General features: G+C 41.3%; 5 protein-coding genes across 8 annotated transcripts in view; 2 read left to right on the top strand and 3 right to left on the bottom strand.

The window, feature by feature from the left end:
• The window catches only part of LOC108570202, a 16056-nt gene extending 6764 nt beyond the window's left edge, over positions 1-9292 (top strand). The window contains exons 15-23 of the mRNA XM_017932006.1: positions 6475-6559; positions 6867-6984; positions 7140-7411; positions 7477-7591; positions 7688-7752; positions 7827-7952; positions 8053-8382; positions 8487-8865; positions 8954-9292. Of these exons, the coding sequence (XP_017787495.1) occupies positions 6475-6559; positions 6867-6984; positions 7140-7411; positions 7477-7591; positions 7688-7752; positions 7827-7952; positions 8053-8382; positions 8487-8865; positions 8954-9205 (1742 nt within the window). The 3' untranslated portion in view covers positions 9206-9292. The remainder of the gene's footprint in view (positions 1-6474; positions 6560-6866; positions 6985-7139; positions 7412-7476; positions 7592-7687; positions 7753-7826; positions 7953-8052; positions 8383-8486; positions 8866-8953) is intronic.
• Positions 1-9777, bottom strand: part of LOC108570203 (GPI transamidase component PIG-S) — a 10441-nt gene extending 664 nt beyond the window's left edge. Inside the window, exons 1-8 of the mRNA XM_017932007.1 lie at positions 9641-9777; positions 9423-9566; positions 1304-1534; positions 1015-1212; positions 719-937; positions 433-621; positions 220-358; positions 1-132 (exon numbers count right to left, since the gene is read on the bottom strand). The exon at positions 1-132 is cut by the window's left edge and continues 426 nt beyond it. Of these exons, the coding sequence (XP_017787496.1) occupies positions 1-132; positions 220-358; positions 433-621; positions 719-937; positions 1015-1212; positions 1304-1534; positions 9423-9471 (1157 nt within the window). The 5' untranslated portion in view covers positions 9472-9566; positions 9641-9777. The remainder of the gene's footprint in view (positions 133-219; positions 359-432; positions 622-718; positions 938-1014; positions 1213-1303; positions 1535-9422; positions 9567-9640) is intronic.
• Positions 9778-10172: 395 nt separating this feature from the next.
• On the top strand, positions 10173-14213 carry LOC108570168 (protein Dr1). 3 transcript variants are annotated; one of them, XM_017931962.1, is made up of 3 exons: positions 10173-10254; positions 10859-10917; positions 13587-14213. In XM_017931962.1, the coding sequence occupies exon 3, from the start codon at positions 13593-13595 to the stop codon at positions 14094-14096; it is 504 nt and encodes a 167-aa protein (XP_017787451.1). In that variant the 5' UTR covers positions 10173-10254; positions 10859-10917; positions 13587-13592; the 3' UTR covers positions 14097-14213. The 3 variants fall into 3 exon arrangements, with proteins under 3 accessions (XP_017787451.1, XP_017787450.1, XP_017787452.1); XM_017931961.1 differs by lacking the exon at positions 10859-10917; XM_017931963.1 differs by lacking the exons at positions 10173-10254; positions 10859-10917 and adding an exon at positions 12812-12873.
• LOC108570142 (vascular endothelial growth factor receptor 3-like) lies at positions 10336-13084 on the bottom strand. The gene is given in 7 exon segments (XM_017931932.1): positions 10336-10773; positions 10867-11610; positions 11678-11869; positions 11936-12182; positions 12269-12432; positions 12525-12756; positions 12840-13084. Coding segments are annotated over 7 exon segments (2256 nt in total). The 5' UTR covers positions 13079-13084.
• Positions 14214-14267: 54 nt separating the features above from the next.
• Positions 14268-15367, bottom strand: part of LOC108570178 (protein SMG9) — a 2292-nt gene continuing 1192 nt past the window's right edge. For both annotated transcript variants that reach the window (XM_017931976.1, XM_017931977.1), the window contains exons 5-9: positions 15320-15367; positions 15107-15251; positions 14890-15010; positions 14685-14796; positions 14268-14605 (exon numbers count right to left, since the gene is read on the bottom strand). The exon at positions 15320-15367 is cut by the window's right edge and continues 237 nt beyond it. In XM_017931976.1, coding sequence (XP_017787465.1) covers positions 14527-14605; positions 14685-14796; positions 14890-15010; positions 15107-15251; positions 15320-15367 — 505 coding nt within the window. In that variant the 3' untranslated portion in view covers positions 14268-14526. The remainder of the gene's footprint in view (positions 14606-14684; positions 14797-14889; positions 15011-15106; positions 15252-15319) is intronic.

The raw sequence follows: 15367 nt of genomic DNA, 5'->3' as shown, positions 1-15367 counted from the left end.
AGAAGCAGTTTCAACTGAGCAAGGAAGGTTCCAACGACGGTAGCCTCTTCGGGAACAATGGTAACTGATTCGTTGGACTTTGCAGCCATGCAAGCCTCGACAGGTGGATTGATCAACACGACACCACCCCATCTGTACACGAATGAAAAATACAAAGCAAATGTAACATTGTCGGTTTTGAAAGTTTTCGATAGTTCCAAGGATTTCGATGTTACCTACCTTGGAGAAAGAAACGCTTCGACATTGGCGTTAACTTTCGATCGATACCCTGTACGCGTATAGATGTGTAACGGGGCGCCGTCGCAGGGTACGGTGTAAATGACAAAATTGATGGTCGGATGAAGACTGACTTGCGAGGCTGAAACAACAAGCATCGTCGTCGTTGTTTCTCGTTTGGTATTTGAAGAAAATGAGAATTGCGAAGCAACCTACCTAATTTCTTTTCCAATGGCGTGATTAGCTGCGGTAGAACATCTTCGGGTAAAGCAAAGTGCCTGCCTAAGGGGCCACTATCCGGCACTCTTTTGGGATTCACGTCCAACGGGAGTAGATACAACCATTGCGATTTCACAGAGAAGTTGCTCAGGATCGAGAGTTCACTGAGAAAAGGATCTACGTATTCTAAAAGAAGGAACTAAATGCGTACCACTGTAGAAAAAGCGAGGGAAACGAATAGATAGACAGAGAGGGGGAGAAGAAAAAGAATTATTTTTCATACCGTCAGCCAGCGTGCGTAAATCCCACGATACCTTCAGCTTCTCTGGATCAGGATTCACGACTGTGATCAGTATATCGTAAGCTGGACTAGCCGGAAATCTTCTTCTGTTCTCCTCGTCGAGGCTGTACAAGGTCGGTTCAGCGAGTGCATTCTTCGTTAAAGCCAACGATTTCTCGAGTAACATCCATTCGGACAGTACTCGAATCAAGGTTGATTCAGCTAAAAGTAAAATGTAGATCGCGATCGCATTCACGCGGATAAAGATGCTCGATCGAAAGATCTGCTCTGCTGCTCACTGGTTTCCGTGGAGAAGAAGATGGTTCTTCTCGAGCCGACTAGAATCGCGTCGTGCAAGTTGCTCGTCTCCAGTAGTAGTAGATCGCCGATCTCTGGATCAAACGTGGATGCTACCTTTTCCAACTCGTGATGAGTAAACGCGGAGGCCACCAAATTGCTGGATATCACGCGGTAAATCACCTCTACCCTATAGATACCTGGGCAGCAATGATTTTACGTTACAAGGTGGCAAGGGAGAGAGAGAGAGAAAAGGGGGGCAAGAGAAAAGCAGCTTCTCTCTTTACTCACTGGTATTTCTGAAAACGTCCGTTATAGCGCGAGTCAGCGATTCTGCCCGATCTCGAGATAAAGTTACCACGACTAGTTTCGTTCTAACGTTGATCTCCAGATCGGAGAGGCGTTCGATTCCATGGTATGGTAGCGGTACTCGAGGCACAGCGGTGACGTGCCACCAAAGGGGTACTCCAACCCCCAGTAACAGCATCGCGAAGGATATGCTCGCGTAGAGTCTGTACTTTTCTGCAAAATGTCAAATACTCGGCGCGATTAGATTCACGCTGATCACGCAGGTAGGGGACGAGAGCCACGTATGGTGGAAGATCGAATTTAACACGTCGAATGCCCGGCGGTGCCAAGATTAGCGAAAGCATTTAATTTGAATAAATGGTAATACGGTAGATTTACGTCTAACGAGCCAAAGATACCGCGACTACTGTTTTCATATAACGCAATTCCCCGTACAATGTGCTGAATAATAATATACAGGAATTCCCCGCATTTAAAAATTAAATCTACTTCAGCTGAGCGTTACACTGTTTTCTTCGTCGTTACCGACTTCTTCTGTTTTATAATTGTTTCTGTTTTTTCTTGATTCTTTATTACATTCCAAATATGTTACGTTTAGAGTATTCGCGTTATACGAGAAAAATTCTATAACGCGAATTCATACGTACAACGCGTAACGTATTAACCAGTCAGCTGTTGCGACCTCTTTGGACAGTGTGTACCTAAAATGTGTCGCCAAAAGTAAGCGATGACGAGTATACTCGTCAAACACAGGTAACTGGTTAATGGAAATGACTGTTTTATTTTTTAATTTTATTACTGACAGGGCTTTTTGGTAACTGTCCTGGGGTGATGAATGTGTGAAAAAGAGATTCGTCTGAAAGTAAAACATAAAAATGAAAAAAAAAAAAAGGTAAAAAGCAGAGTAGCAATAGTTTAAGATGTTTTAGTTTTCACTAAAATTGCAATTTAAACAGCAAATTGTAACTACTTTTTACGCATGACGAGTATATTCGTCGTGACACAAAATACATATTGCCATTTCTTCATGACGAGTATACTCGTCAAAAACAGGTAACTGGTTAATCGCGTTATACGGGAAAATTTTCATCTGATGCATCGCACAGGCACATTTAACCCTACTGCGTTCTTCGTTTTGACTGTACACTTGAGACTTTTGGGTGAAAAAGGGCCTAAGACCTTATGCGTAATCATTTTTGTTTCCAACGCGACATATGAACCTAGACAATAAACGTTTAAAATAATGTCAAGGAACGTAAACTTGATAACAGCAAAAATTACTAAAAATATAAAAAAGCGGTGGGTCAAAAAAGACCCGAGGACCGCTCTAGGGTTAAACAGTCCTATCTCTAACTGTTAACATATTATTTGTGCATACTGGGATGTGTTGTGTTTAAATAAACAATTCATTTCGGCGCCGTGGACAAGTTACGTAGAATCTGTCCTGGATTCGACGCGTTAAAATTGGTAACCGGCGAACAACTAGCGCCGCGAAGACACACAGGTGAGAAGATCTAGTTGCGAATAGTATCATCGTTTATGGGACATCGCGTACGGTCTGTGAGAAACGCTCGAGGAATATCAATTCGATTTTTCATTCAACTCCTTCTGTTAGGGCTTTCTAGGCGCTGTTAAGGCCACATGTTTAGGTTTACGCTGTGTCGATATAGGACCGTGCCGTTTTTTTGAGAAAGTCACTTTGTTCGCCAAGGATTGTGTATTTTTTGAAGGACTTGAGTCCGGCTGGAAGACGAAAAAAACTTTCTCTCGAAAAATGACACAGCTAGACCACCCTCTACGGCAATCGACTTGTCGTAAGACCACACGCAGTGAAAAGAGGAACCCAAGATTTATGGGCCGGTTTCCCGACCAAGGGACCTTCTTGTGCGACATCCTGCAGGTTTTCTCTACCGGACGAAACACCCCAGTTTTTACTTGGACAATTCTAGGTCTCACTTTTCTGCGTTCCTCGATGAATGAAAACATGGACCAGAAGCGTTTCTCCGTCAAGCAGAACATATTCAGACTTCACAGAGAACGGACTTGAACCTTTAAACAGAATCTCTGAACTTTGATTCATTTGGACTTTAACACACTGTCCTTACAAAACCACACTGTGGTGTCATACCAAGTGTCATACATGGTGTCACACTGTGAAATTAATTGTTAATCAAGCAGTTGCTTTACCACGTTGTCTTAATTTTAATAACCCTTTGGAATTAACAGGCACGGTTTACGGCTCGACCGTAACGAACAATTACTTTTCAGTTTCAAATTTCCTTTTACCACTTGCACGTGTCGAACTCCAGTTCACCGAGAGAAGGCAATTCGTTTCGTTACTTTCCAGAATATTCCTGCCTTCTCTCGCTCAATAGCTTAAGGACATACCATAAACCACGAGTTTCCGAAGGCTACTTTTTCTAACGGTTCAGAAACCGTAGGGACAATCCTACGGAAATTCTATACGGTTGCCCATTTCGTCCATCTGCAACGTGACCGTCTCTCCCGCCCTTTCAAGGAAAAAGCGCGCTGAGGGCGCGTTGAAAGGGCGTTGGTGACATTGTTAGACACGCTCACTGGTAATTAAAATTGTTCATCGTCAGTGAATCAGCGTGTATCTCGTAATGCACGCCTGAAGAAGCGTCAGACGTTAGATTTTTCCGGCAGATTGAAAAGAGACTCGCGAGCAAACAGACCTTGTGAAAACACAGTGAACCAGGAGCGCACTGTTCAAATTACATTAAAATTGTCAATTATAACAACAGTCTTGAATTAAAATAAAGATAGAATTCTAGTCTGAACTACTTGGGTGGTCCTCCGAGGAGTTTTATAGCCAGCACACCACATGCAAGCACAATCGCAGCTCGATCGTGATTTGAAACAATCACTGACTTAACACTTTCCTCCTCCCACTCTAACCTGATTTCTTTCGAACTTTCGCGATCGCGGCGTTAAGTAAACGCGTAACGCGAATGATCGAAAACTGTCCTTCAGCCGGATAGAGGGAAATTATAGAGCTGGGAGAGACCCGGGGGGTCCTTGTTCGTTCGACTGTGCGTGTATACATCGTGACGCGTTACGTTTTCTTCAGCTATGTTTAGCGGTTTATTCGGATCATGAGGTGCATCACGTAATAAACACGAGGACAAATGGTAGCGTGAGCGGGATTAATTACTCGATTAAATTGATTTAAACGCAACGGCGCGTACTCTATTTTCCTTTGTTGAGGTGCGTATCAAGACGAAGAATTTGAATTTGTTCCCGCTAGAAAACGTCGCGTCAATGTCGCTCCTCTCTCACGAGTACTCCCGCTGCGAAATCTCTCTGAAGATCGCGGAAGACTGCAGTTCCACATAGGTACCATGATCGGTATGTCGCGTTCGTGAGCAAACCTGCAATAAGAGCATCGGCGTATCAAGGTCGAGAGACGGGGAGCGACAAGTTCGTCGCGAGAGCTGCTCTGTTCCGTCGAGTTCGCTCACCAGTCGTTGGAGAACCAACCGAGCAGTCAGAAGACGGACTTTGAGGTAGGGGCACGAATAAAAAAGGACACCATCGGCGGCGGTAGAAGAAGAAGAAGAAGAAAAGGCAGCAGAAGAAGCGACAATCGAGTAAGAGTGAGAGAGAAAAGGGGGGGAAAGAGAAAGAGAGAGAGAGAGAGAGAGAGGAGAGGAGAGGGGTGATAGCTTAATCTACGTGCCTTTGAGCAAAACGCGAGAGCCAGTAGTGGTGCAGAGTTGCAGCAGAGTGCGCGTGCAACAACGGCGGAGATTCGAGGGAATCATAATTGAGAGTCGTTGAAAGGGACGGTGCAAACATTTTCTCAAGCATGTTCCGTACGATATTTATGCGGTGAGTGAAATGCAACGGTGATTCAAGATCCCGTTTACGGTGCAATGGGACGTGTATACACGTTGATGATCGTTTGGACGCGCGTGACATCGAATCGGTCAGTCGGGTGTTTCAATTAGCGTTGCACTATCCTATGCTCTACTGCTCTTTTTCTCAATCATACGGATCTCTTATTCATCTATCCACGTTCAACTTTCCCTCCCCGTCCACTTTATCGGTGGTTTTACGTTTAATCGTTTACACTTCGATTGAAACGAGCGTAAAGTACTTCGCGATACACCCGGTTAGACCTTCTGTTATTTCGCGCTAATATTTTTCCTCCGCGATCTTGCGATATCAGGAACCGTGTACGGCTCGAGATGTTGATTGTTTTCATATCGTTCGCGGGTATGTTGTATCGTTAATGTCGAACGAAATGAAAGCATTGCTCCCCCACGGTTTGATTCACGGTTCAGCCTCCGTACGAATATAACGGAGAGTAATGATACAGTAACGACGAGAGTGGTGTTGTATATGATTGACATAAAGACGCTAGAGTCGCTCGGCGATATCGTACTGGTTGATCGCCTCGCAATTACCAACGCGTCGATAGGGCATTCCTTTTTATTTTCTCGGCGGCCTTCTTAATTCAACGATAAGAAAAAGAATGGAAAGAAAGCGGCGATGGCGCGTACCGCCGCGTACGGCACAAACGGGGAATTATTTTATTCTCGAAGTGGTATTACGCTCGATTTTCGAAACGATACAATACGATAATTGCGAGCTAGTTGGCTCGTTGACTGGCTGGTTAGGAGTACAGAGTAGCGGCACAGTTGGCTAACTGGCGGTCAGTAGAACACAGAAGGGCAACATTCAACTAGGAATACGTAAAATGTGGCGGATGGCAGGGTTAGATGACCCATGGTGTGCGAGACCTTCGAGGTCAATCTCGTTCGGTGTCGCTTAGTAGTGAAATTGCTTAGCCCATAATCCATGCAGACAGTACAAAAGGAGGGAGCAGAGAGGAGGACAGGAGGGCGTAAGCAAAGAGACGCACCAGTTGCGCAACTCTTTGTATTAACGTGCATCGATTCGACTATAAGGAGACAATGCTCGTTCACCTTCGGTTTCGAATTGACTGGCCGAATATTGTCCCGGTAATCTTGCAATCTTGCACCGCGCATTACAAACTGGAAACGCATTGGTGCCGCTATTGTCTCTCTCTCTCTCTCTCTTTCTTTCTTTCTGTCCACTCTTTCATGTCTCCCTGTTTCGCTTGATTAACAGGAAAGATGTACGTATACTTCGACTTCTTTTTCTAGGTGCGTTTCCTCTGACTAGACGAGAAGCAATGGCCACGCAGCCCGACGATCCGTACCCAGAGATAATCGATTCCACGGACAGAAGGTATATACACGCTTCGTTTTCTTTTTTCTTCTTTTTTTTTTTTGACGTACGTAATTCGCCAACTGAAACTGACGGAGGAAAACAAAGGAAAATTGAACGTCCATCGAACGAAGACGGTCGATCGTTGATATATATCGAGGACAATAAGGCTGGAGGGGAGAAGAAAGAGGAGGATCGAAGGAATTCGTCGACCGTAAAACAACGAAATCGATCGTTTTACCGTTCTTCTTTACCCGTTTGCCTCTTTTCCTCTTTCGATCTTCCCTCCCTGCCACCTTGACTGTTTCTTGGTATGATCTTGTTTCAGAAAGACAGACAGTTTCGGTAGACTGTTGGTCCGATTTGTCTCGATTTACTGGAGATCGTTCGTGATCGTGCTATGGCCGGTGATCCTGTTACCTGTCGTACTCGTCGATACTACCGAGGTTCGTTTTGATAACAAGCCCTTTACTTTTACGATTAGTCTAGTTGTCCCAGTTTCCATACTCTTTCTTTCTCTCTCTCTGTCTCTGATACCTTCTTTCGCATCGTGATACTAAAAAAAAAAAGATTACCAAAAGCATGACTGGACAAAACGCAGGTAATAGCGATGCGATGTCTCTACGTGGTCGGATTAATGGCAATGTTTTGGATGACCGAGGTCCTACCCCTGCCAATCACAGGCTTGATTCCTGTCGTTCTCTATCCGTTGATGGGCATCATGAACACCGGCGATACCTGCACTTGCTACATGAACGACACCACGATGATGTTTATCGGTAGCATGGTGATAGCGATCGTGATTGAAAATTCTGGCCTGCACATGCGTATCGCGCTATTGATCATTAAAACGATCGGTTGCAGTCACAGAAGGTATAATAACAACATATAAGCGTATACATCGTATAAAATATGCATGCGTTCTACATAACCCATAGATTAACGCTGGGCCTCTTTTGCGTCACCATGTTTCTCTCCATGTGGATATCGAACACTGCCGCTACCGCCATGATGTTACCCATTGTCGAAACTGTTCTTTTGGAGCTCGAAGCGGTAAGCTTGTGTACATCGATTTCCTCCGATTTCTCATTTTCTCTCTCTCTTTGTCTCTCTCTCTCTCTCTCCCTCTGGTTCTTTTTCCATTTTCAGCAAGGCTTGGGTAGTATGTTCGTGCGAGAAGAGCAGAACGGCTGCGAAGAAGAGGGTACAGAACCGTACGTAAACGTCTGAATTAAAGCGATAAAATGTCGTAGAATCTAATTTACCGGATCCGCGATACAAATTGCAGTGTAAAGAAACCGACGAACATCACCATGGTCTACTATCTCGTGGCGGCGTACGCTTCTAGTCTCGGTGGCATAGGCACGCTGGTCGGGACCGGCACCAACTTGACGTTAAAAGGATTCTTCGAAAAGTAAAGCATTCGTCGTCTTCTTCGTCGTCTTCTTGAACACGAGCACCAAATAAAATCGAATCCGTCCAGTAATCAAGGTCGACGAACGATTTCGTTGCAGGCGGTTCCCAGACAGTTCTGGTATTAGCCTGACATCCTGGATGCTCTACTCGGTCCCGTCGATGCTCTTGATGGGCTTTCTCACGTGGCTCTGGCTTCAAGTGATGTACATGGGTATGTTCAGGCCGGCGAGCAAAGACGCGAAAGCCGTCGATATCGGTGTGCAAGGAGAGAAGATCGCGGCGGCCGTGATCGAGAAAAAGTACAAAGAACTCGGGCCTATCACGTGGCACGAATCTGGTGTCGGTATCCTCTTCGTTACGGTCGTGCTACTTTGGTTCTTCAGAAGTCCCGGATTCGCGCCGGGTTGGCCAACATACATTACCGACTTGTACGTATCGCACTTATCATCGGTTTCGTTCATTATCTCCACCTTGCATTTCCCATGCGAAATAGAAACATTCCAACCATGTACATATACGCCGCGCTTTCCAGACACGTTAAAGACTCGACGGCCGCTGCTTGCGTCACGATTCTTTTCTTCGTGTTACCGTCGAAACTCGATTTCCTACGATCGTTCGACCCGGATCCCGTGAATCGTCCTACCAAACCGTCGCCCGGCATGATCACGTGGAAAATGATACACCAAAAGATGCACTGGAGTTTGATATTAGTTCTGGGAGGTGGATTCGCCATCTCGGCTGGTAGTACCACTTCCAAACTCTCCTCCATTCTAGGAAGCGCTCTGACCGCTTTACAATCGATCAATCCACTTGCCCTACTATTCATCATCTGCCTATTCGCAGAGACCGTTACAGAATTGACCTCTAACGTCGCCGTCGCGAACATCATCTTGCCTGTGCTCGCGGAAATGGTAAGAAATTCCCCTTTTTCCCCCCATTGTTCCTTCGTACGTTCGTTCGGTTGTCCGTTTATTCACCATTTTATACGTGTCGTTTCAGTGCATCGCTATAAAAATACATCCTTTGTACTTGATGCTGCCAGCTGCACTCTGTTGCTCTTTCTCATTTCACCTGCCAGTGGGCACACCGCCGAACGCGATCGTTACCGCAGCCGGACACATTAAGACCAGAGATTTCGCCATTGCTGGAATAGGACCTAGCGTTATAACACTTCTCGTCACGACATTCGCATTCTCGACTTGGGGCACGTACATCTTTCACCTGTCCGAATTCCCCGATTGGGCAATCTAAAACCAATCTTCCATCCATTGACGATCAAAAGAGAGAGGCACGAGTAGCTGCAGTGCTCGCGAATTCATGTTTTATGAACAATCTCGTACAAACCGTATCGAACCTATTACACACTGATACAAAATAGATAGCACATGGTGCTTTCCTCTAGTAACAAATATACGAGTATACAATATATCGAGAAGATGAGAACGAGAGAACCAATAAATCAACTTACCCTCTACGACAGTGTCGTAACCTATAGTGCCTGCTACTTCTTCTCCCATGTTCTAATCTCGTATCTTTCCTTCCTTTCTTCAACCTTAGATTAGTTTTCTTCTCCTTCTTATCCTTTTTTTCTCCAAGCAACAACGTTTTATCGCTAAAAGAATGCAAATCCAATGAGAGTAAGCAGGAAAATTGTACGGTTAAATGACGCTGAAAAACCTAACCAACCGAAAACTGTCTGCAGTGAGCAAGATTTCTGGACAAGTGTTCCCACGCTAAACGAAAAACACAAATTTGGAACATTCACTCGTACAACAACACGGTGTCACTTTAATTTTAGTCTTTAATTAAAAATAACGCGCCTTCTTTTTCACAAATTCATCGTTTTTCTCGCGATAATTATTTTTACGAATACCCGCCGCACAATTTGATGCTAGCCATGTATAAAAGGGGGCAGCACGGTCGACAAGTATGTATACAGTGAGTGTGAAACACGAGATTAAAAGGCTGCTTTCTAACGAACGAAAGACAATAAAAAGTACCAAAGGGTACTATTTACTGGTACATACTATGTTCAGTTACTTCAAGTTAGAACGCTGATCCTGCAATTCTTAGACATTTATCCGTACTCGTATATTATCACACGTCTAATATCAAAGAATTCATGTAAATTGATCTTAAAAACGCCAAATAAATCCATCTATCCTTTTTCCAAAAGCATGTTTTCTTACCGGAAGTACGTTGTTAGTTTTGTAAACCTTGTATGTATAGTACGTTTATTATAACTGATAGTTTGGTTAGGAATTTTAACCGTGTCAATATATTTGCTGAAAATCTGACACGTAAGTGATATTTCGCCTCTTTTACCAGATTATACGCTTCTATATTATATTATCATTTGAAGTACTCGTTTCAAGTAAATGTTATATGATTTTATTGGGAAATGACAACGCGTAACAGGGATTGGAAACCGTTTGAACAGTGTCATTGAAAGATTCGTTCAGGATACGTAAATTGGTAAGAAGTTGTGTAAAATTCGGTCTATTCTCAGGCTCTGTAGCCCAGCAAGAACGCATAAATTCATAAATATTCAAAGGAACACCATCGGGTTGTTCCAAACGACCATTCTCGCGAACGATATAACTCCACAAACGATCATTTTCCACATTCGCATATGGAAAATCACCTAAAGTGCTAATTTCCCAGAGTACTACTCCGTAAGACCAAACATCGCTTTTCGAAGAAAAAACTCGATTATACAGAGCCTCTGGTGACATCCATCTTATTGGAAGAGGGCGTTTTTTTTCTTCTGTTTTCTTTATTACGTATACACCGTTACGAGAAAGCCCAAAGTCTGAGATCTAGATATTATTGTTTGGATCTTGTTAAAAATTCTCCATATAATCACAGTTATTAAAAATAATTTTTAAAATTTTTACATGTTAGGTGGATACCTTGATAGTCAAATCTGAGCTCAGAAGAATATTTCTTGCTGCTAGATCTCTGTGAGTAATTCCTTTAACTTCCAAGTGTTCCATACCAATAGCAATTTCTGTAGCAAATTTGAAAAATTGATGTTCTCTCATTTTCCCTATCCAAGAAGCATCTTTCATATCTTTTGCCTCCTGTCTATCATTACTACTGATATTTATGTATTGTCTAAATTTGTAAATGTCCTTTTTGCTCCGTATAGCAGATGTTATGTTCGAATATAAACCTGAAAACCAAGATTGTTGTATAGTTTCTATTTGTCAGCTTGCATTGTTGATAATTAACCTAGTTTCTGAGGCATATAGTTTAGATACACCTTTTCCAGTATTTTTACCTTGATCAGGGCTTCTGTTGCTTTGTTGTTTTCTTATCTGGAGCAAGTAAGTTAATAAATCTCCACCTTGCATATATTCCAATAGGATACACATTGGTTTGTTTGGTTGAATGCAGTAGCCTATGAGGCCTACTAAATGAGGGTGAGTTCCTGCCATTCTCATTATTTCTATTTCCTTTATAAATTGCTGTTGTATGTCAGAATCAAGGGACATGCCTTTTTGCTGGGACATTTTTACAGCAACCAGAGTATCCTTTATATCGTCTAAATGACCAAGATATACCTTTCCAAATTGCCCAGTGCCCAATTCACGTATTAACTTTACCTTATTCAATGAAGCTTTTAATTTATCAGTTTCTTCTCTACAGTCCTCCTATGAGAATTACTATAATTAATACTACTAGCATTGTGTACTCTATAAACACAAAATACCTTTTTACCTCAAATTCATGCCTGATGTATAGAATGTTAGACTTCTGATGTATTGCATCTGCCCATTGAGATTTACACTTAGCAATTGCATGTATCCGGATATCCTGATTGTTTTGACATAACATAAGCAAATTACGATATACCATAACACTTAAAACTCCAAATAGAACACAACCGGTTACTAGAATTAATATAAACCACTGAAAAATAAAACAGTTTTTGTTAAATGTTCACTTTGAACATTATAGGTTTTGTTAATAACTTACTACATTGGGATTTACAGTTTCTGTGTTTGATGGTATAAAATGCATAATAAAACTTCCCTCTGGTCCAAAGCATCCATGATCATTGATAGCATTAACAATTATCTTATAACTGTCTTCAGTTTTTATGTATTCAACATTGGCTTTCAAGTCCCATGAAAACATAGTTTCTTTTGCAGATACCTGTCCAATTTTTGTTACATTGTAAACAGGCAATCCTTTCCTCGATGTTAAAAGAGGCACACCAATGCTATAAAATGGTACTCAAATGTTTAAACGAATTTAAGCTTGTCAAATGTGCAATAGCTTTTTGCACATGTGTGTATGCACATCTACCTAATTGTGTAAAATTGGACATTGGATATGTCAGAAGTTATGCCCCAATTTATGATTATTCGATTTTCTATTTGAGTTATATTTACTTTTGGAGTTGGTAGCATTGATTTGGCATTCATGCAACTGCATACCTGGCTTATGCATTCTGGAACTGTATAAAAAACCTGTAGAATTTGAGGGAACTTCTCATTAGCTTGGTGTAATGAATAATTTACCATGTGTGTGTGTGTACATATATAATATATAAATGATTTACCTCAGGTACATTTATTGTGCGCTTTGTTCTTGGATTTGCAATAACTTGAATTTTATAAGAACAATTAGGTTGTATATACATATCTGGTATTCCAATCAAGTTATTGTTCTCAGGTAGCAATATGTTAAGCTGTTGGTTGCCTTTGATTGTATAGAAAAGTGATCCTTCTGGACACTCTGTGCCACCTGTTTTCTCCCTTTGGTATCCGATCGGTGCACCTGTGACTATAATGCTGTGATATACGAGATGAATAAATGACAGAGTGACGAAATTATTCCCCGTATATTCACGCATTCGCTTGCCGTAAAAATTTACCTATAGGAAGAAGGATGCCTCGTGCTGTTTGGGGGTAACCATGATACATTTAGTTTTAAAAATTTATACGCATCATCCATTTCTGTATATCTTCTTTGATCTTGAAAAACTTCTACGCTTAAATTTCGAACAATACCGACAGATTCGTGCGCACTTTCCATATACATACATTTTCCGTTATGTAAATACAGTAAAACAAGCGCACTGTATATTAGCAACAACTGAATTCGCGTTAACATTTAATGCTCGAGTTATGAGTGATTCGATAGCGAATAACAGCCAGACTTCATTGCACAGTATTTTATTGTGAAAACCAGCAAGTGATTTGTTCGAACGATATAGAAGATTTATCGTTTCTTCGGAGAACGTAGTATATCCTTAAACAGTTTATCTGTGTTAATCTTTCTTTCGTGAAAGCTGCTTGTAAGACTTTCGAGTACTTGATAAGGCGATAAGCTTAGTATTACAAATGGACGATGTATAATAGTATGTGGTATGTGTGTATTAAATAGTAACAAGTATTTGTTTATTTTAAATGTATTTTACGTCCATCTAGTATTATATTGGTGATGCCCAGAGCCAAGTTTTCTTTCCTCTCGTGATAATCATGACTTCTGATATATTGGACGATTCGATGAAATCAAAGAAGCCGACAAAATAATAACACAAGAGTGAAGAAGAGTAATAAAGATTCTGCGAAAAGACTTTTTTTCAAAGACAAATCAGTATCTCGTTTGAATGTTGCAGAAAAATATGGCCTCTGCTGCTATATCACCGACCGAAGACGATGAATTGACCCTGCCTCGTGCATCGATCAACAAGATGATCAAGGAAATTTTGCCACACGTGCGCGTAGCGAACGAGTCCCGAGAACTGATATTAAATTGTTGCACAGAATTCATTCATTTACTTTCCTCCGAAGCAAATGAAATTTGTAATCAACAACAGAAGAAAACTATAAACGCCGAGCATGTTCTTCAAGCACTAGAGAAGCTTGGATTTGGAGATTATAGCGCAGAAGCGGAAGCAGTTTTGCGAGACTGCAAAGCCGTCGCTGCTAAACGAAGACGTCAAAGTACTAGATTAGAAAATTTGGGAATCCCAGAAGAAGAACTTCTTAGGCAACAACAAGAATTGTTTGCCAAGGCAAGAGAAGAACAAGCAGTAGCTGAACAACAGCAATGGCAACAATTACAAGCAGTTGCACAAATGGCTTCGATGCAACAAGCCGACAGCGAACAAGAAGATTATTCGTAAATAATCATTTATTTTGTTCGATTTGTGTAGATGTGCTCGATCAGGGTCGGTTCTCATCGGTCATAAATAAGAAACATTTTTTCTTCAACAGCAAATTGGGGAGCGAGGGGGCGAGGGTAGGGCTAATCGCGACGATGTATAATTTTCGGTTATTTTTTCTTTTCCTCTTGATTTATTCGATTTCGTACATATTTTCGCTTATGCTCATACATGATTTTGAACGACGTAGGAAATGGTTCCTTTCCTATCATTATTCTGTGATGTATTTTGTAAATCTAAATAAATAACAAAACATTGTGATTTTTTCTATAAACTGTGCGTGAATTGTGTTTTGAATAATAGTTGCGGTTATCTTCTCGCATCACTTTACACACGTTATACTCTATGTACGATGATTCAGGTAAATTGCGCATGTACCACGATTGAAAAATCATGGCATTAATCTTCCATACTCGGAAGAAAGATGACTTTTTTTAATCGCTTCCATTACTCTTGAAACGTAGTGGTACCTAAGTAATATTCAGTTAGAAAAGACTTTCAAGTATATCGATCGCTATTAAGCAAAACTAATGTTCATTTTACATTTACCAATTTTTCTCTGTTAAGGTAGTCGGTGTCATTGGATTCCTGTTGACTCCGTGTATTTTTATTTTTAGTTTCTCTATCAATTTTCTCTCATCTTGACGCATCGTAGACTCTTCTGTGATTAAAAAGTAAAAAATTTAATTAAAAAAAATTTAAAAAACGTTTAAAAAAATAAAATCGATCGGATAATACCGCGCACACTATATACCTTCGCTTGCGATCCGAGGTATAAAAAATAAATTCAGTCCTGCCTCCATCGAGTGATTACTCATATCCAAACCACTGTGAGTTTGTAATCTAGAACTGGAAAATACTTTGCTATAAAATTCCTGCAAGTGTATAAATAATTAAGCGCTATCGTAACATTTCCAACTGATTGTTAGTCGATTATATTTGTAACAAAATGTAGTTGTATGTATAATTACCTTCACTTTTTCCATACTGCTTGGAGTGAAATCTTGCAATTCAGCTTTATTGTGTAAAAACACAATATGCGGATAGTATTCAACATAATCTTGATCCATATTGCTAGTCGAGGACGGTTTTAACATTTCCGCAGTTTGTAAAAATCTGTAAATTGCATCATATTCGTGGGAATTTATGATTAAAAATTAGATGCGAATATGCGCTGTACTTACCTGACTAAATTGGGGTCAATATACCAATCTTGCACGAAAATGATGACA

This window comes from Habropoda laboriosa, unplaced genomic scaffold (assembly GCF_001263275.1).
Source record: "Habropoda laboriosa isolate 0110345459 unplaced genomic scaffold, ASM126327v1 scaffold80, whole genome shotgun sequence".
Classification (NCBI taxonomy): Eukaryota; Metazoa; Arthropoda; class Insecta; order Hymenoptera; family Apidae; genus Habropoda; species Habropoda laboriosa.
Note: the sequence above shows the minus strand (reverse complement) of the source record. Positions and strands in the feature narration are given on the sequence as shown.

Bases quoted from the DNA above. Each gene is read 5' to 3' on its own strand.
- LOC108570168 (XM_017931961.1), top strand. From the start codon at position 13,593: ATGGCCTCTGCTGCTATATCACCGACCGAAGACGATGAATTGACCCTG.